The following is a 20,362-nucleotide window of genomic DNA, read 5'->3' on the forward strand; positions in this document are numbered from 1 at the left end:
ATCATAGTGGACATGGACAAGGGGGTGGCTTGTTTCTCATTGGACAATCTCTTTTAAAGTGTCCTTATAAACCACACTGATAACAAGCCCTATCAGTTATCAATCACTGATAACCAGGGTGATTGGCCTGATCCATTTTTTGTCCTCTCTGAATCATCAAGGTTTGTTTGAGGGCCATGACTAAGGCTGCGGCCTTTCTCTGATCTCACTTTTCCTTTTGGGCCTGTTCATCTTGGTCCCTATTATAGAACACCGAGGTTGCCAGATTTAATAATGCCTCCAGATTTCGTTCAGGGCCCAGGGCTCGCTTTTGGAGCTTTCTCCTGATATCTGTGGCTAATTGGGTAATAAACATATCTTTTAGAATCAATTGACCCTCTAGTGAGTCAGGTGTTAGGGGAGTATATTTTCTTAAGGCCTCCTGTAGCCGCTCAAGGAAGGCAGAAGGATTTTCTTCCTTTCCCTGAGTTGTGGTAGACATCATTGAACAATTCATGGGCTTTTCTCTAATTCTCCTTAGTCCTTCTAGAACACAGGTCAACAGATGTTTACAACTCCAGTTCCCATGATCTGAGTCGAGGTCCCAGTGGGGATCTATACTAGGGATGGCTTGCTGACCGGTAGGGAATTTGTCCCTTTCTTCGGCTGTCATTCTATCATTTACTTGACTAAGATACCAGGTATCTCCAAACTCTCAGGCTGCAGCTAAAGTCACATTCTTTTCATTAAAGGCCAGCGTTTGATCTAACAATAGCATGACATCTCTCCAAGTGAGATCAAAGGTTTGCCCTAGACCCTGTATGATATCTATGTACCTATCAGGATCATCTGAAAAATTCCCAAGATCTGCCTTGATCTGCTTTAAATCAGAGAGGGAGAAGGGGGCATGTACCCGGGTTGGGCCAAATTCCCCTCCCCCTACAGCTTGAAGGGGACATAACTGATAGCTGAGGGGAGTTTATCATCCTTTGGAGACTTCTTTACTTATTTCCTTCTGGGTGGGGGAGATTACAGGAGGCTTATCATTTATAGGGAGGGGAGCTATACGGAGGCTAGGATATGGGGGTAAGCTAAGAGGTCCTTCTGTGGAATGTAAATTGCAAGCTTTGCATAGTTGTGTATTCTCCTTCAATGAAAAGAAAGCTTGGACATAAGGTATTTCACTCCATTGGCTTTCCCTCTTACAGAAAAGGTAAAGCTTCAGGATAGTATTGTAATTTATACTTCCCTCAGGTGGCCATTTTTCCCCATCAGAGAGAGAATATTGGGGCCAAGCTGTAGTGCAGAAAAAAATGAGCCACCTCTTTTTCAGGGTATGTGGGTCAAATTGGTCCCAATAGCTTAGGATGCATTTCAAGGGTGAGTCTGTTGATGCCTGAGTGTTTCCCATCTGAAAGACAAAAAAACGCCTGCAGTTTTGGTTTGTTTCTCCCCCCGCCCAAGAACCCACAATGGTCCCTGGACCCTGCTGATCAGAATAGTTGCACTCACCGATGCAGCAGCAGAAACACTAGTTGTCCTCCTAGACCACAAGGAGGACCAAAGAAGGTCGGATTTAGTGGCCCTTACTGATGTATTCTCGAAAACCCGTTAGAGTCCTAAGCGTTCTCCTGTTAGTATTGGGACCTTACCCATGTCCTATAAAGATGTTATGCCCCAAAAATGAAGTGGAGGGCCACACCCTGAGAGAGGGAAGCAATCTCCAGAGTTGGAAGAGTGATGCCTTTTGTCCTCATTTATATGAATAGGAAGGATACAATTTCTGAGGTTCCCCATGTCCTAGCTTCAGGAAGAGCTTTTGTTAGGCCTGCTTGTCTGAGGAGGAATCCTAAAATTCCAGATAATTCCCTCTATGACACGGCTTTGGGCAAAAATAATGTCTTTCTGGTTGGTGAGGCCGGGTGCCTAAAGAAGGTAAGAGTCCTGAAGTTTATACCAGAAATCATTCTTACAGGAGAAACTAGAAAAGCACCACAGACAGGGAGTAGTTTTAGAAGCGGGATTAGCCTCAGAGAAGAGAGGCAGGAGGAAGTTTGTCTGACCGGCATTAGGACCCAGGAGGCAAGGGTCAGGATAGATAGGATAGATGGGTGAGTCTTGCTTGGGCAACATGACTTTGACAGTTCTGCTCATTGCCGCAGAGTCAACCAACTTGTTGTCGGGACCCCAGAGCTGAATGGCTTTCCTCTCTGTTGACCCTTGGCTCAACTCAGAAGTACAGGAAAAGCAGAAGCTGGTTCCAGGCAACCCAATGCTCCAAACACCGAAGAGTCGGGGGTTAGAGAGCTCTTTCCCAGAAAGCCTGACACCCATGTCTTTAGTCTGGCAGCCACGTTAGTTGCATTTAACTGGCCGACAGGTGCCTGGTATTTAGCCCCTGAATTCTAAGGAAAAACAGGACAGAATAACAAGTGAAAGGGATTCGATGGTACTCACTGCTTGGCAATAGGCAATAGTCCCATCTGGGTCACCAAAATGTGTTTGGATTTCATTCCTTCCGGTGGGTTCTTGGTCTCACTGACTTCAAGAATGAAGCCATGGACGCTCACGGTGAGTGTTACAGTTCTAAAAATAGTGTGTCCAGAGTTTGTTCCTTCAGATGCTCAAATGTGTCTGGAGTTTCTTCCTTCTGGTTGGTTCGTGGTCTCGCTGACTTCAGGAGTGAAGCCTCAGACCTTCACAGTGAGTGTTACAGCTCTTAAAGGTGGTGCAGACCCAAGGAGTGAGCAGCAGCAAGATTTACAGTGAAGAATGAAAGAACAAACCTTCCACAGCTTGCCGCGCTGCTGGCTCAGGTGGCCAGCTTTTATTCCCTTATTTGGCCCCACCCACATCCTGCTGATTGGTCCATTTTACAGAGCACTGATTGGTCCATTTTACAGAGTGCTGATTGGTCCGTTTTTACAGAGTACTGAGTGGTGCATGTGCAAACCTTTAGTTAGACACAGAGTGCTGATTGGTGCATTTACAATCCTTTAGCTAGACAGAAAAGTTCCCCAAGTCCCCACCCAACCCAGAAGCCCAGCCGGCTTCACCTCTCAATGGTACAGATCTGCATGTGTTCTGTAAGAAGGTAAACCCTGCATTATGAGGTGAGGGTGATTTAACAAAAGTTGATGAAGTAAAATCACTTCTGGTTCAACACAAGCACCTCCCAATCTTCACAGCCTTCTACCCAGGAGGCTGTGTAGTCTGACAGCAGAAGAGATGGAGTAGTGTAGAGCTAGTATTGTGTAGGGTGTAAAAGCTACATTCCTAAACCTAGACTCTTTGCTTTCAAACCCCAGCCCTGTTGTTCACTTGGCATGAGATCTCCAGCGAGTTATGTAACTTCACTTTGCCTCAGTTTCTAATCTGTTGAGATGATGATGGTGATGATGATGGTGAGGATGGTGGTAGTGTCGGTGATGGTGACAATGGTGATGATGGTGGTGATGATGATGATGGAGTCACGTGATGGTGATAATGGTGATAATGATAATGGTGACAATGATAGCACCTATTTTATTGTTGTGAGAATTCAATGAGTTAATATATGCAGCTTGCTAGGAACACAGTGTTTAGCACATGGTAAGTGATATGTAAATGTTAGCTATTAGTTGATTTGGTCAATAAACTCTTCATTGATATGAGAATCAGGAAAGCAGGAGGTAGAATTAGTGTTTATAGAGAAGTGGTACTCAACTTCAGGGTAGAATGGAAGGAGGTTTGAGCTAGAAGGTGTCTTAAAGATCAACCTACAGGGCTCCTCATTTTATATAAGAAGATGATAGTGACATGCTCCAGGAGTTACTGACAATATCTTAATGATAATTAAACACAATACAAATATAAGGTGCTAGTAATTTTTATTCTGTCTCTAGCTCTCCAGCTTATTTGCTTTAACTATCCCTTTAGAGGCTGTGGCTTCACTTTACCCCATCACAAGTTCCAGGCCTGTATTTGTTACCAGATCCTCAATTCAGTGTGGCTAAAACCAAACTCCATTTTCCCTGCAAACCCATTGCTCTTGCTCCACATTTCCCATGTCTGACAGCAGCATCACTACATCCCCACTCTCCTGGGGTAGGAGCCTAAGCACTACCTTCACTTTCACCATCTCTCTCCCCCTGTTGCTCCTCACATCTCAGGAGCCTCAGCATTTCCTTGTGCACGTGGCCGCTCTCTCCCTCTCCCCGTCTCCACCACCCCCTCCCCCTTGCACACCTTTAGCTTCACTCTGAGCCCCAGGAATCAGCAGGTCTCATTGTTCTACCATGGCCTCTTATCTGACTATATCCAGGCTGTCCTCAGATGAATCTTATTTAAAATAATACTCTTCCACTGTGTTAGTCCCCTGCTCAAACACCCTCCTCACTCCCAAAGGAATGACTTCCGTAGAATCTGGCCCTGCATACTTCCTCCTCACCCGCGTTCCCAAGCTGTGCCACCAGTGAATCAGGACTATTTGACTTTTGACAGTCACACAGGATTTCCGCCATCTTCCTTTGAATTCCCCAGCTAAAGTTGGGAGGAGGCCTGTGACGGTGGAGGAGGCAGCCAGGCCCCCACACAATCAATGCCTGTAAATAGGTAGAGTAGGGAAGGGAGCTGGGCCTGCCCCCTCCCACACACAGCCCCTCCCTCAGCCCTCCGCCCTTACGGGGCTGCCTTTCGTGTTTGTTTTCATCCAGATTTACCTGGATACAATGTTGAGCATAGGTTACCCAATGTGTTTGCTCAGGCCCAATATACCCTGCAATAGGTGAACGTAACCCTCCAATCCTAACAGTCCCTACACTGGAGACAACCCCCTAAGTCTTCATAACACTGGCACTAAAATAGACCTCTTAGGTACACGGGGCAGCAACACACTAATTCCATAAGGAAGGAAGCTGGTTCTTTTTCCTTTTTTTTTTTTTTTTTTTTTTTTTTTTTTTTGCCTCCAAAATCCACTTTTATCCAAAGGATAAGCTGCTCTGACCTTGACAGTTTTTAAAAGAAAAATCTGTTGCTAGTGGGAACCAGCCCAGCTGTGAAAGATCTAATGAGTGCCTGCTAGTGGCATCATCTAGAAACAAATCAAGCAGCTTCTGAGAGAGCAGGAGACCAGCTGTTCCGCCTCTCCTCTAAAAGGAAAGAAGAACAGAAATATGAAAAATTGAGTCAAGAAACAGTATAAATGGCAGTAAAACATGTATTTTAATGCTCCTGAGAGCACAGCACACTGGAAAGGTAAATGATGCCCTTCCCTCTGAACAGAGTACTGAAAGCTAGGACAGCAAAGCTTCCCTAACAGGACAGACGGGAGTCCAGGACCCCAAACAAGTTCTAGAAGGGTCTGGAACCAACTGACGTTGAAGTAGATGTAGATCTATTTCAAAGCATTTCTGACTAGGGTCTATGTTAATAAACAGGGCTGATAGGATTTATAGATCAAGAGAAATGGAGTCTAAAAAGATAAAAACCAAACTACAGGTTGACCATCCCAAATTCAAAAATCCAAGATCTGAAATGTTCCAAAATCCAAAACTTTTTGCGCACCAACATGACACTCAAAGGAAACAGACATTGGATTATTTCAGATTTCCAATTTTGATTTTGGGGTACTCAACTGGTACAATGCAAATATTTCAAAATCTGAGAAAAACCCAAATCCAAAACACTTCTGGTCCCAAGCACTTCAGATAAGAGAGATTCAACCAGTATTATCTCTGAAATGTGAGATTAGGGGGTTCTCTCATTTGCTACTTAATAGATATTCCCATGTTGGGAAGGGAGGGTTAGAATTTTGAATGTTACCTGATTGTAATTTGCTCTAAGTGGTAAAAAGCTGACATTTGAATAACAGTATTATTATTTAACCAAAGATTTGGTCAAATTTTAAGATAGTACTTGAAACATCCTGCATGTCTCTATAGATCTTGACATGCCTATACACCCAGCTATCCTTTAGGGTTCATTATGATACACATATGTGAATCACTTCATAATAAGATTTGAATTTCCAAAATCTTACTGTGAATCTCTGACCCCAATGACTTGAGCATTTCATGGCCATATTACCATATGCCAGTTTATCACCCCAAACCTCTTTCTTCATCTATAAATTGGGAATAGAATAATTACTTTATTGAAGAGGTATAACTGAGACTATACATACATATCTATATCTATCTACCTATATCTATATATATATATACACTTTTTTTTTTTTTTTTTTTTTTTTTTTTTTTTTTTTTTTTGAGAAGGAGTTTTGCTCTTGTTGCCAGGCTGGAGTGCAGTGGCGCAATCTCGGCTCACTCCAGCTTCCGCCTCCCGGGTTCAAGTGATTCTACTGCCTCAGCATCCCGACTAGCTGGGATTACAGGCATGTACCACCATGCCCAGCTAATTTTGTATTTTTAGTAGAGATGGGGTTTCTCCATGTTGGTCAGGCTGGTCTCAAACTCCCGATCTCTGGTTATCCCACAGCCTCGGCCTCCCAAAGTGCTGGGATTTACAGGCATGAGCCACCATGCCCTGACTAATTGAGACAATATTTATACAAGGCCGGGCGCGGTGGCTCAAGCCTGTAATCCCAGCACTTTGGGAGGCCGAGACGGGCGGATCACGAGGTCAGGAGATCGAGACCATCCTGGCTAACACAATGAAACCCCGTCTCTACTAAAAATACAAAAAAATTAGCCGGGCGAGGTGGCGGGCGCCTGTAGTCCCAGCTACTCGGGAGGCTGAGGCAGGAGAATGGCGTAAACCCGGGAGGCGGAGCTTGCAGTGAGCCGAGATAGCGCCACTGCACTCCAGCCTGGGTGACAGAGCGAGACTCCGTCTCAAAAAAAAAAAAAAAAATATTTATACAAGGGAAAATTGGTCTATTATAAGGCATAGCCATAGCAAAGGTCTTAACATGTGCTCCCAGCTCTTCCTCTCCTCCTTTTCTTCTCTGTACCAGTGGTTCTCACACTTCGTAACACTCAGAGGTACACTGGGCATGAAATAAAAGCAGGAGAGGATGGGACAGCATATTCCAGAGATCTGTTTTTCTTCTTAAAAGCCACTCATTTGAAATTCTATCAGAAATTTATATGCCTAAAATATTCATTACCTCTGTTTTAATTATACAAGAAACTTACAACTAAAATACTCTCCCAATCATCTAAGAGACCACCACTTAACAGTATATTAGATGCAAACATTTCAGATTTTCCCCATGAGCCTGAAATTTAAACATTCAAATTTGCAAAACAGAAGTAAACTGGAATAAAGACATTCACAGAAAACTATTTCATATCCATTAGTTATCATTTACACATCAAATACATACAGCATTAAGACCAAATATACAGAATTTCCACATTTATATACAGTAATCAACATAGTGCACAATTCAAATCTATCTTACAATCAAGTGTACGAGTTTAAATATTGCTTTATAAACTACTACTAACTCTGCTAAAGTAACTCATAGATCCAGAAGTAAACACTGAAATGCCACCTTCACACTGGGGTCATCATTCAGCAAGATGCTAATCATTGTGTTTGCAAAACAGATGGTACAGGTAAGTGTTTCCAGGTGGTGTCCGCTCGTTAGCCCCCAAGTAGCTGAAATGTGGGTTCAAATTATGCTAACATTGGCCCTTCCTATCTCAGATACCTGAAAATAAGTCTGCACATCTTCCACACATTTGAAGATACAAGATTATAAACAAATAGAAAAAAAGACATGTAATCAGTGAGATGATTAATTACCAGACATTATCAAAACATGTTTTTCAGATTGTTGCTGAAATTCACAGACAATACATCCTGTATTTGCATTATCTGGGTGCCACCCCACCCCTACTTTCTTTTCTTGTTTTGCTTAACTCAGTGGGGTGTTAAATCTCTCCGGAATTTTCAAGGCATTCTAGATCAAGTGGTCCCAAAAGCAGAATTAAAAAGTGCAATATTAAAGGTGACATCAAATTGTTCATCCTTCTCTTTCCCAACCAAAAATGCCTATTTTAAGTAAAAATAATTAAATACGTTGACCTAAAATCATGCGTCCATGCTTATTTTATATCTGCTTTGCCACAAATGGTATATACACATTCTCTAATCAATTACAGGCATCTGGGTGCTACGCCTAAAGACCCCTTGTCCCATTCTCTAAACTCCATTGAGGACCAGAAAATATACTTTTAAAATGTCTATGTTTGCTATGGTTTTTAATGTTTACATCAGTAAAACAGTATATACATATACAGCAGTGTATACATATATACATATATATCATAAATAAATACAGGGAGGGGCATGCTCAGAAAATTTTATTAATGGGGTGAATAAGCACAAAGGTTTGGAGACCACTGCCTAAATAGGGATGATCTGGGCTGTCTCCAAACATTTAAAAGACTTCTCTAAAACAAAATATACATTACTTTGTACATTTTATATTTATAAAATGGAAAATATATGCCGCAAACACTCTTGAGAGACTAGAAGGAAATTCCAAAAGTAAAGGAGTAAACATCAGGGCCAGACCCTCTAAGTTGCTAAGGTCCCAGGCCTGGCTTCAGAAGGGGAATGGGGGACATGAGCATAGAAATTAAAATAAAGATAAATGTGATTTCAACACTTCCTGCACTGGCCACTTGTATATGCATAGACAATCCTTCCCTACGTAGATTGCACTTGTTTTGATTTATAAACCTGTACTTTTTATTATTTTAGCAAGATGGCACCATCTAGAAAACTTTCAATTGCCTGATACATCTCTACCACAGCCATACCACATGGTTGCTTGAAACTTTGACATTTGTTACTGTTTTCTTCTCTCCTCTTATTCAGCTAAATTCTAATACCACCAAATGAAGGACTCAGACCCTAATTTTTCCAACATCACCATGGAAAAACCATCGCTGTCATCAACATTTGAGTTGTCAGACATTTGGCATGATGTAGATCACTGGGAAAAAACATGTGTTTAAAATAAGCATGTTCTGATCCCACGAGGCTTATTACTTGCAATAAAATCATTTTGACAGCAGTAACACAAACATGTCACCCCTACTGAAGCAGAAGTCTTTAGTCTTATTTCTGCAAAAAACAAATCCCAGGCATAATTTTTTACAGATAAAAATACAATCATTTGGACATGGTTTATATTTTAATAAGCCAAATATAATCTCTTGTAGAAGAGAAGCAAATACGAAAGAATATTTCCGATCCTGAACAATGAAAGAGGAAAGAGGAAAATTATTTTTCAAAGAGGAGGAAGATAGTAAATATTCACAGCATCCCTCTTTTTTAGCCCTCAATGAACAATTATATTATATTCCCTCTGCTATTTGTTTAGCCACCATTAACTAACATAGCAATTCAGAAGTTGGATCTTATTTTTTTAGAAGCCATGGGGTAACTAAAAACAAAAAAGGTATTAAAGAAGGAAAAAAGCTTAAGCATTACTGATAAATGAAAGTTACTCTATTCCAGAGCCACAAATAAATAAAAATAAATGCATGCTAGTGGGGGTGGGAGGAGAATTAGTCACATTTAGTAACACAACTTTTTATAAAGTTAATTGATTATGATATATATTGCTTTATGGTTAGTGGATTGTTTCAAAAATGCATGATGGCCATTAAGTTCATTGCTAAAATTATTTGTGTACAGAACACTAAAGTACCGTATCCATCTTTTACTGCAGATGACTTGTTTTCCCACTGAAATGGTCAGTTTGGTGCTGCTAGACCATATCTATAGGTTATTTGTTTTATTATTGCAATGGTCCCCTTTATTTGTCTACCAATCTGACAACTTAAGGCAATCATCCCCATGAAATTTGAGCATCCTAGTTTGTCGTGGTCCAGCCAGCAGCAGGAGTTTTAGAGGGCCTGGGTCTGGGGACAAGTTCCTTGCTTTGGCGAAAGCAGAATGGTTGAGGAGGTCCCCCTGTCAGCTCCAAAACAGCTGAGTCCCTGTTTTTAAATCTATGTTTCAGTGCCCCCTGTAATCATCGCTAACAGGCAAGGCTAATGTTGCTGGTTCCAGCAGTCTAATCTCAAAAGATTAAGGAAACTTAAATATCCTTAAGATATTCTTGAAAATCAGGGACCAAAAATCTGAGTTTCTACTAAGGAATTCAGATGAGGAAAACATGCCACAGATGTTCGCATCCACCCTTGACACTAGCAAGAGTCTTACAGGTAAGAGGCCCCTCCCTCCTCATCCACCAAGGGGATCCTTTTGAACTTCCCAAGTTATATCCAGACCACAGGAAGCAACTGAATAAAGGTCAAGCACTTCACAATCACATGTAATTGATCCCTGGACCTGTTAAAGATGGGTTGCCAGAGCCCAGCATTTAGCCTGGGAAGGATTTGTCATTGAATGTACTTTTATCAGTTCTAGTTTGACTTAAATAGCATTGCATATAAAGGAGAACAAAGGATCTTGGGTCATAGTCAGGAACAATAAAATAACTGTACTCTGTTAAAATAAATAAATAAATAAAAGAAAGAAGAATAACCTGAGTTGTTCCCTATCAACAAAACACACCAACCTTTTATTGAAAATACACTCAACAATTGTTCTATGAATGAATGAATGAATACAGGAAAACCTGATTGTGCAGATCTTTCTTCTGTAAGGAAAACTCCAGCCTCTCTCCCACCTTCAGCCAAGGCTGGTTGCCCTATCCATGCAGAAGTGGTGGGTTTCAGGGCTGAAATGAAGTGCACTTGGCCCTGAACTCATTTTGATAAATCAATTTTGGGGGTGGTTAAAAGATAAATGACAAGGACAACAACAAAATCCTATCACTTTCAAAATTTCAAACCTCCAAAACAAAATTTTCTCAAATAACCTAAGAGCACTTCTTTCTTCTTTTCTGTCACTCAAGACATACTGAACATGGATAATAGAGATTACTTTTGCTTGCATAGCCTGTACCAATTTTTCTTCTCTCTGGCTGTGTTAAAAACAAGAACAAACACAATGATAACATTTAAAGACTCTTGGGAACAAGACTTTTTAACTGGGTTCCATTAACCCCCTGAGAAAACCATGGATAATTTCAGGTCTCTAAATTTCCTGAATTCATTTGTAACATTTTATGTATTTGCATATATGTATTTTTCTTGGAATAGGGTATAGAACTTTCATTAGATTATCAGTGGAGTTCCTGACACACAAAAAGTGAAAAATCACTATTTAATGGTATGTGACCCACTCTGAGCATCTTTCCCATGCAACCTTCAGGGAAGAAAATGATGACTGCTTCATTTTCAAAGGAAGAGATTATAATCAGCTGGGAAGCCTTCATGTGAAGCTGACGAAGTCAGACCTTGAGAGATGGGCATGACTTGGGACAGTGGAGCAGAGACTAGAACATTTCAGAAGGACTGGCATGAGCAGAGGCACAGAGGGGGGGGCCACATGAGGCTTTTTTAGGCAATGGCAAATGGATCAACCTGGCTGCACTGGATGGCTCTCATGGAGGAGCTACGCAGACAAGGTGAATAAAGGTGAAAACACCAGACCCTAAGGAGTACCCCTCACCCTGAGGCAATGCCACACCCCATCAGGGCCAGAGCTTTTTAGAAAGATTAATCCATTTGTAGTGGGTGGAATGGAACAGGGAAGTGGCCAAGTAGGTAAGAGGCTAGAGAAATCTAGGCAAAAAGGGATGCCCTGAAATCAGAGTTCTGTGCTGTTCTATTTGCCACTCTGCAACTAGTGTAGATTCTAGGGCCAGGCACAGGGTAGGTGCTCTGTAAATATTCAGCAAGTGAGGGAATGGACATGGGTTCTTTAAAAGATACATAAGAAAGTATGAGGAGTCTTGGTGATTTGGGAATCTATCTTGCTATTCTTCAGAGTCTAGCAATGCCCTGCAGAGTCTAGCAATGCCCTGCACTGATGAAAGGTCTCTTGTATTGGTCTTGACCAGGCTGAACAAAAGTGAAGGATTCTAAGCAGGGAATGGCTGGAGACGTGCTGGTTCTCTGAACACAGGGTGACTTCTCAGGTAACATGCATTCTATAAGACAACAAAGCCAAGGTGGTATAACGGAAAGAACCATCAAGGGCAAGGTGCTGTAATAGAAAGAAACCATCAAGGGCAACATGGTGTAATGGAAAGAACCACATTGACCTCAGTGTTTGGTCCTGCCCTTCAAATAAGTATGTCCATATTGACCTCAGGGTTTGGTCCTGCCCTTCAAATAAGTATGTCCATATTGACCTCAGGGTTTGGTCCTGCCCTTCAAATAAGTATGTATGTGACACCGAGCCAATAAGGTGCTTTCTACAGCTAATTTTGAGCACAGCTATACATTTCTATGACTCTACATTTTCTCTCAAACAAATCTAAGCAAGACCCACAAGGCCAAAATCCTTAGTATGTCTGTTCCTTGAACCTTAGCTGTTTTCACAAAAATATACTCTAATACCTCAGTATACATGGGCAGGGCTCACTTGAGGAGTAGACTGCAGTTGTGATTCAAGTCCAAGTTGTTCCAAGTCTGTGATTAGTCTCCCAGGTAGCCCACAGCCTTGGTAGTGTCACTTTCTACAATTCATTATGTAACAACAACAAATTGGTAAATGCTGACAATATAGTTCATCTTTGCATAAATATAGATTGTCCTTATATCTGTTCTGATGGAGAGTAAAGCTCAATGATTCTGCTCATTAATCTTGTTGAGTGAGAGTGCAGGTGGGCAAAGAGAGGTGGATACAAGAGCTTGATTTACTTTTACAATGAGAGGTAAAAAAGGAACGAATAGCCTATGGGTCTTTTGTCCAACCAAAAGCATCTGTTAACATTAAAGACCACATACTTCAAGTTATCTTCCAGCAAAAAAGGAAACACAGAACTTGAACAAGAAGCCAGATGACCAAAATGTCCCTTAACTTCTTATTGTTTTTTCTTATAATTAGCACCTGTTCATGAAATGGGAGAACATTTCAAATCTGGGTAGCTTAAGAATGAAGCACATAAAATTAAATCCTTCCGGATAAAGACTCACACCATGGTGACTTTGTCTTGGTTATTCTGTTTGCATAACCCACCTTGGGAAAGTAAAGCAGGAACATATTCTAGGGCTCTAAATCAAATTGACACCTACAAAATGTTGATGCCCAGTCATACGCTGTCAGGCAACTGTCCAAGACTCCAGGTAGCAATGTCCATTCATGCCCCTGTAAGAGGTACCTGGATGGAATGACTTATTCTACAACTTCATTTTCAAAGTTGGTTCTCCACATACTTGTATTCCAAGTAATACAAAATTAAAACATATATGAATCTACATTCATAACTTAATCATCCTTTGAGAGAACATACATCACACTTGGTACTGTACAGTAAGAATAAATTGTTTATAGAAAAAAATTCCAATACATTTCTTTTCAGCTAAAATGTGGTGGGAAAAGGACAACCCATGCTTTGTGGAGACAGGTCTGCAGTCCACCTGTTCATTATACTCATATTTTCAGTCCAGGAGTCTCCCTAGTCACATAGAAATGCCACCAGTTGGCCTTAAAACACACTTGCTAGAGAGAGGGGAGGCAAACAGTCCTCCCAAATGACGCTGGAGCCTCAAACAGGCTTATCCATTCATATCTTCTCCACCACATTCTTATTAGGCATCAAACAGTCCCTTTAAATAAGACTGGTTTTAATAAGATATTAACAACTAAGTTTCCCGTGGAATAAGAATTTCTAACTTAGGGTATCTCAGCACGTATTCCCAGTCACATATGCCCTACACAATTGCTTAAGTGGTAAGCAGCCTTAAAAACTCTCCTCTCTTTACCTCTTTGCGAATCTACAGCAGTCTTTTAAGATTGTTTTGCAAATGCTATATTCACAAAGAGGTGGTTTTTTTGTTTTGTTTTGTTTTGTTTTCAAGTAGAGTGCATGGACTTCTCAGAAGTTTCTGTATTTTAAGAAGTGCCTCTTTAACCCCATAATGAGCAATCTTTATGTTGGTCAGAAGCAAAACAGTTTTGTTTGCAATTGTAAAACTTGGCTCTCCTAGCCCAAATTCAACAGCCATCACCCAGCATCTCTGCCCCATGTGTCTCTGGAAAATGTCCTTAAAAAAAAAAAAAAAAAAAAAAAAAAATAACTTCATCTTTAGAAATAGGGAGCCTTCACAAATATGGGTAAGCCAACAGTTCATAGAATACTTTAGGGAAAGAGAGAGAGAACCGGGAGGAGACAGCAAAAACATTAAGACTTGTTCTCAGCATTGTTCTCCTCTCACTGGGCAGTGGCCTAAAACACCAGAAAAGTTGCATTAATAAAACTGCATATAATCTAACACTGCACAGAGTGCTTTGATACAAGTATCCTCTTGCTACTTCATCTTTTCAATACATCTTTGCAAGTTTTGTTTTCAAAAAGATGTTACAAGTTGGCAGGCTTCTGCTTACAAAAATCAATGAAATATTTTCCCTTCAACTCTATGAAACCTGCCATATTCCTGAGATTTATTCTCCTCAAATAAATCAAACGTAGGCAACGTAACACTCTGGAATCAACACAGAACATGCCAGGGTGAGCTCAGGCAATGAAAGAACCACTTTTCCGCAAATACATGGTAGAACTGAAGACTGTTTGTAGCTGTTGATAATTTGTAAAAACATTTCCAATATTCTTTCAACAAAAGATTTTGATTCAGCCAAGATCACAGAAAGGTATGATGACAAAGTCCTAAGTGTACCTTTGTGTGTATTTCATCTGTTCAGCTTTTGCAAGTGACTGTGGTGGTGGTTGCCTGGATATGGAATTCCTTTGCCCTCAAATCTTCACATGCATGAAGTGCAATAAAGAATAAAATGCTGTGTTTATGTCGCACCACTTCCAAGAGGTTTAAAGCGCCGTACGAATGTTACCACATGAATCCCCACAACACCCCTGTGAGGTAGGTAGGTGGAGAGTATTGTCATCCCCACTTGACAGGTGGGAAAAATGAGGCACACAATAGTTAATAAGAGATTTGCTCAAAATCACACAGCTAGTCACTGGCAGGGCTTAGAATAAAACGTATACTGATTAGCACCTAGCACAGTGCTTTGCACATAGTAGGTGTTCGTTGAATATCTGTGGATTTTATTTGACTTATGTCTCAACATACAATATACACACATAAAGTACAAGCAGCCACCATAAGACATTTATCTCCTACATTTTCTCTGATGATATCTCTCATTGCTTCAAATCCTGGTGGATGAAGGAGGTTCAAGAATCCATCTCACAACTAAGACCTCAAGGTTGAAGAGGATCATCATAAACACTATCAGCTGACAACCCGCTCTTACACCTGCTCTACCACACAATATTATTAATAGTTTTCTAATGAAAACAAAAATGGATTTCAGGAACCATGCTGACATTGTTATTTTTTGCCTGTTTGTTTTCAATGGAGTCATTCGAATGGTTCTGTGTTTTGTTTGTACAAAAAAGAAATAAGGCTGCTATAGTCCAGTTAGCATGTGAAAACTGTGCCAAGCACGACGATCTCCTCCCAGCTCGGATGGATTGCTACCTGGGAAAATGGACCAACCCAGGGAGTGGCAGGTACCAAGGAAGAGCGTCAGCGAGGCTGGACGTCACTTGCATTGTTCGTGGTCTGTATAGTCATCCATGTCCACATCCGAATCAAAGAGTGAGTGTCCGGTAAAATCCGTGTCTGGGGTTCTGGAAAAACTGTTTTCTGCTCCCTCGTCTTCAAAGGTCTCTGTCCTTGAGTAAAAGCTAAAATCCAGCAGCGGGGTGTGGGTTTTGCTGCCTTCGCTGCTCTCCTCAGATTCATAGATGGTATTGTCATCATCGTGGTGCCACTCTGGCCAAAATTTCCTCCTTATCCTCTCACAGTACATGGCAAGGTTGATCAGCTCACCTGCAGTGTGGTAAGGAAAGCAAGGATTAGTTTTCAAAGGCAGCAGTCTACCACGTCTATGGTCTGTGTTCCCCCGAAACTCCAATGTTGAAATCCTAACTCCCAATGTGATGGTCTTAGGAGGTGGGGCCTTCAAGAGGTGGTTAGTTCATGAAGGCCAAGCCCTCATTTGTGGGACTAGTGCCCTCATAACAGAGGCCTAAGAGAGCTGCCTTTCCCGTTTTACCATGTGAGGACACAGCGAGACAGCACTGTGTCCAGGAAGCAGGAAGCGGGCCCTCACTCAGGCAGGCCCTCGCCAGATCCTGAATGGGCCAGAGTCAAGATCCTGCATTTCCCACCATGATCCTGCATTTCCCAGACTTTCCCAGACTCCACAGCTGTGAGAAATGCATTCCTGTTGTTTACCAGAAACCAAGTTTACGGCATTTTGCAACAGTGGCCCAAACTATGACATCCAGCCACTAGGCTTTCTGGGAAACTGGAGTAGTGGGGAAGGTAAACATTAACAGTATTTTTCCATAGAGATACTGTGAAAATATTTAGGTTTTTATGCACATAATAAAAAACGGTGAGTGAGAAAAGTTAAATTCAGTGAGTGAGCAGAATGAAATGAAGAAGTGAGTCTGATGATGATGATAAGTGGGGGGGTAGTTTATCCAAAATGGCAGATAAACTACCATCATTTGGCTTTAGGAAGCATTTTATTATTTTCTGTTTACATATCAAGAGAACTAATGCTTTGACTGGTTCATATATAAATTAATTTATATTCCATGAAAATACATCAACTGTTGGTTGCATTAAGTCAGCCAGAAGTAATCGTTTACTCAACAAAGTTTTGCAATGTTGCTATGGGCTGAGTACCATGCCAAGTAGCTGAAGAAAGTTATGTTAGGACATACACTTTTCCCCCAAAAAAATCCATAAAATGGATAACTCAGAATTGTCTTTATGGATAAGTGTGCCTGCAAATACACTTAGCATAAGATATTTTTAAATTTTTACATGAAATTGAACAGCGGTACTCAGGATCCGGGTCCCACTCAGTCACTAGACTACTTCTTTTTTACACGAATCAAAGGAACTCTTGTGTTAAGTCACTATTACTGTCTAGGCATTTGTCTGAAACGTGACACTCTACCTGGCCTTCATTTCCTAATTCCAAATGAAACACAAAGAAAGAGGGTGAGCTTCTCCCTTTGATCCAGCAGATGGCAACATTGCTTATAAATATATGATTTGCTACTGTCTCTTATAGGACATTATTACTCTGAGTATCTTTGGATTTAAGTTATATAAATATTCATTTACAGTGTAAATAATCCATGTTTTAGTGCAGAAAATTAGAAAAAACAGATAAGCAAAAAATAAAAGCATTACCAATAATCCCATTCCCCATAATAACATTTTCATTTATGTTCTTCCAGAAATGTACATACTTACACATACATTTACATATATTTACATGTGCTATATAGGATTTACTATCTATTCTTTTTCTTATCCTACTTTTTTCCACTTAACAATGTACAATAAAAATCTTTGAATTTCACACTCTGACCACAGTGGTAACTGCACACTGTTATAATGGCTGTACCGTAGCTTCAGTTTATCTTTATGAATCCCCATCACAGGCCATTTAGGTTGTTTCCATATTAATGGTTCTGTTAATGACAGTTTGTCACTACTCTATTTAACTTTTCTGTTAAGGAAAATAACATATTCTCATTTTGGAAAATTAGAATTAGTCTGTATACAGAAACTGTACAAATATATAAAGAAGAAGAAAAAAAGTACCCATGATTTCACTGATCCAAGATAATCAGAATTAACATTTTGGTGTAAGTTCTTTCAGTATTTTTTCTATTTACCTATTGCCATTATTATTACATATTACCTCCTGTAACATTATTGTAAACATTTTCCCATGTTGTTAAAATTTTTCAAAACTTGATTGCTGTTTTGCTTACACCCCCTGCAAATCATAAACAAAGCAAATCCCCCTGCTTCATGGATCCCATGGACACGTACTGGTTCCAGGTCACCATTTCCAGTCTTCTCAAATTATAACAGCTCAACCCCCACTATGTAAAAATCTGTTCTCTTCTAAAAGATATTTGTGCACATGCTCAGGAGCCAGAAACCCAGAAGTCAACACCATTGCTCCTTTTGAGGAGATGCAGCCTGGAAAACCTTCACTTACTTTCTCCCTCATAGGGACAGTCATGAAACGCCTCAACAGGTATTGCTGCCAATGCCAGGGAACCAAGAATTGAATAAAGATGTGAAGGCAGCAGCAAGAGAAAATAAAATATCTAATTGGGGAGGTAAAGAGACATCAAAGATGAAATACAGTCACTTCACAGTAGGACCTGGGGCCAGCCCTATTTGACTCAATCAAATCCATTCCTTACTAGCTTTTCCTACAGAAAATCAGAATCTATTCACAAGATCCACGGGATCTATGAATACCACTTCATTCATGGCTTTTCTTTCTACAGGCTTGTTTCTTCACCTTTCTCCGGAAGAGGTGCCTGCTCTGTGACCATGTGACATTAATACCACTTCAGTATGCAATAATAAAAATTAATAATCATAATAGCAAACAGTTATATACTCCTAACTGTGTGCCAGGCATGTGAAGTGCTTCACTCACCTGCTGAATTCATATTAACCTCCTTAGTCCTCATGCCCTTCACCTCCACTCAGCTCTCTACTGATGAGCTGACAGCATGGCCTCGGAATTAATAGTATTGCACTACCTGTCATGGAATATTTTTCTGTAATTATTCTTGAGGTCTCAAGACTTGTAAGGAGACAGGTGCCACCCCTTAATGGCAATGAGTTACCATAAAAGAAGTGATCATTCCCACATGTAGTTGAGAAAGGGTTTGCTTTGATGAGCCAAGAGCTGCGAGCCCACACACTCCTCAATTCCTGCCCCTGATAAAGAGTGAAACAGAGAGTGGACATCTATAGTTGGGTTTTATCTTTTTCAGGCTTTGCCTATCTCTTTCTGTGGCTAGATTCTCCATCAGCTGAGCCACTTAACATGCTACTGGACAAAAGAACAGAAAAAGTTGGCAGTAGAAATAGGTTGTGTGGAGTGGTCGGGGTGGGTGTGTGTGTGTGTGAGACAGAGATAAGCCTGTGTTAATATAAATGCCTATACAGGCTGGGCGCAGTGGCTCATACCTGTAATCTCCTCACTCTGGAAGGCCAAAGTGGGCGGATTACCTGAGGCCAGGAGTTCGAGACCAGACAGGCCAACATGGCGAAACTCCATCTCTACTGAAAAATACAAAAATTAGCCGGTCGTGGTGGCAGGCGCCTGTAGTCCCAGCTACTCAGGAGGCTGAGGTAGGAGAATCACTTGAACCAGGGACTGGACTGGTACCATCCACTGGACTGGTAAAAAAAAGTCTGATAACATCCAATGCTGATGAGAACGTGGAGGGTCAGGCATTGTACTACATGGCTGGCAGGGGCATACATTGCTATAACCTTTTTTGGAAAGTAATCCGATGTTATCTATCAAAAATTTAAATGTGCATATCTCTTGGCCCAGGATTTCACTTTTAGTACTCTATTCAACTATAATGAAAGCAGTGGTATGTAAAGATATATGTACATGGATATCAAATGAAGCTTTTTTAAGCAAAAAAAAGAAGAAAAGTAAAAGATGAAAACAGCCTGAATCTCCATCAATAGGTTTTGATTAAATAAATTAAGGTACATCTATGCTATAGAATATTGTGAAGCTGTTAAGATGATATGATATCCTGTTAAGTGAAAAAAACAAGTTATAGATAATGTGTATATATAATTCCATTTCGTTTAAAAACAGTGAAAATAAACAAACTGAAACACATATATGCATATGTAAATCTGTACATGAAAAAAGACACAAAAGGATTTACATTAAATCCTTAATATTGGTTATTCTGTGGAAATAATATTGGACATGGATGAGGAGAAGGCCATAAATTTTTTAAACTATACCTTTGTAATTCAACTTACTGTAACCATCATGTATTACTTTTCATATTCAAAAATCCAATAAAATCAATTGGTAAGAAACAAAGTGATATTCTCAGACAACTTGAGAGGACATTTATCAGAAAGTCGAATGCCCCTCTACCCACAAGATAATCCCAGATAGAATAAAGACTTGGGTTTCTCAAATGGAAATACCCTCCCTGCTCTTTGAATAAAGTGACACATTTTATATTCCTGTATTCCTCTAATTTCTCTAATAATCAAAACATTCTGTACAATCTGATGCTGAAAACATTATCAACCAAATCCAGAATCCAGAACTAAGGTTCTCCCAGTTGCCAATCATGCCAGGCAGGAATGCGGGTGAGAGAGAAGCCTGCCAATGTCTCACAGCAGCACCTGCCAGCCCTCGGTCACGAACCAGCAAATAACTTGGAAAACCTAGGCCAACATCCAAACACACTCATTTGCTCTACAGGTATTTACTC

The 20,362-nt window shown here is 40.6% G+C and overlaps 1 protein-coding gene across 2 annotated transcripts in view; it reads right to left on the reverse strand.

Moving 5' to 3' along the window:
* Nucleotides 1-7,260: 7,260 nt before the first annotated feature.
* Nucleotides 7,261-20,362, reverse strand: part of FAXC (failed axon connections homolog, metaxin like GST domain containing) — a 74,640-nt gene continuing 61,538 nt past the window's right edge. Inside the window, exons 6-7 of one of the 2 annotated variants that reach the window (XR_007724817.1) lie at nucleotides 12,206-15,872; nucleotides 7,261-12,115 (exon numbers count right to left, since the gene is read on the reverse strand). Coding sequence is in view for 1 of the 2 variants with exons in the window: in XM_050786592.1 (XP_050642549.1) it covers nucleotides 15,583-15,872 (290 nt within the window). In the remaining variant the exon portion in view is untranslated. Of the gene's footprint in view, nucleotides 15,873-20,362 lie in introns of both variants that reach the window. The other variant, XM_050786592.1, reaches the window with a different exon arrangement.

This window comes from Macaca thibetana, chromosome 4 (assembly GCF_024542745.1).
Source record: "Macaca thibetana thibetana isolate TM-01 chromosome 4, ASM2454274v1, whole genome shotgun sequence".
Taxonomy (NCBI): domain Eukaryota; kingdom Metazoa; phylum Chordata; class Mammalia; order Primates; family Cercopithecidae; genus Macaca; species Macaca thibetana.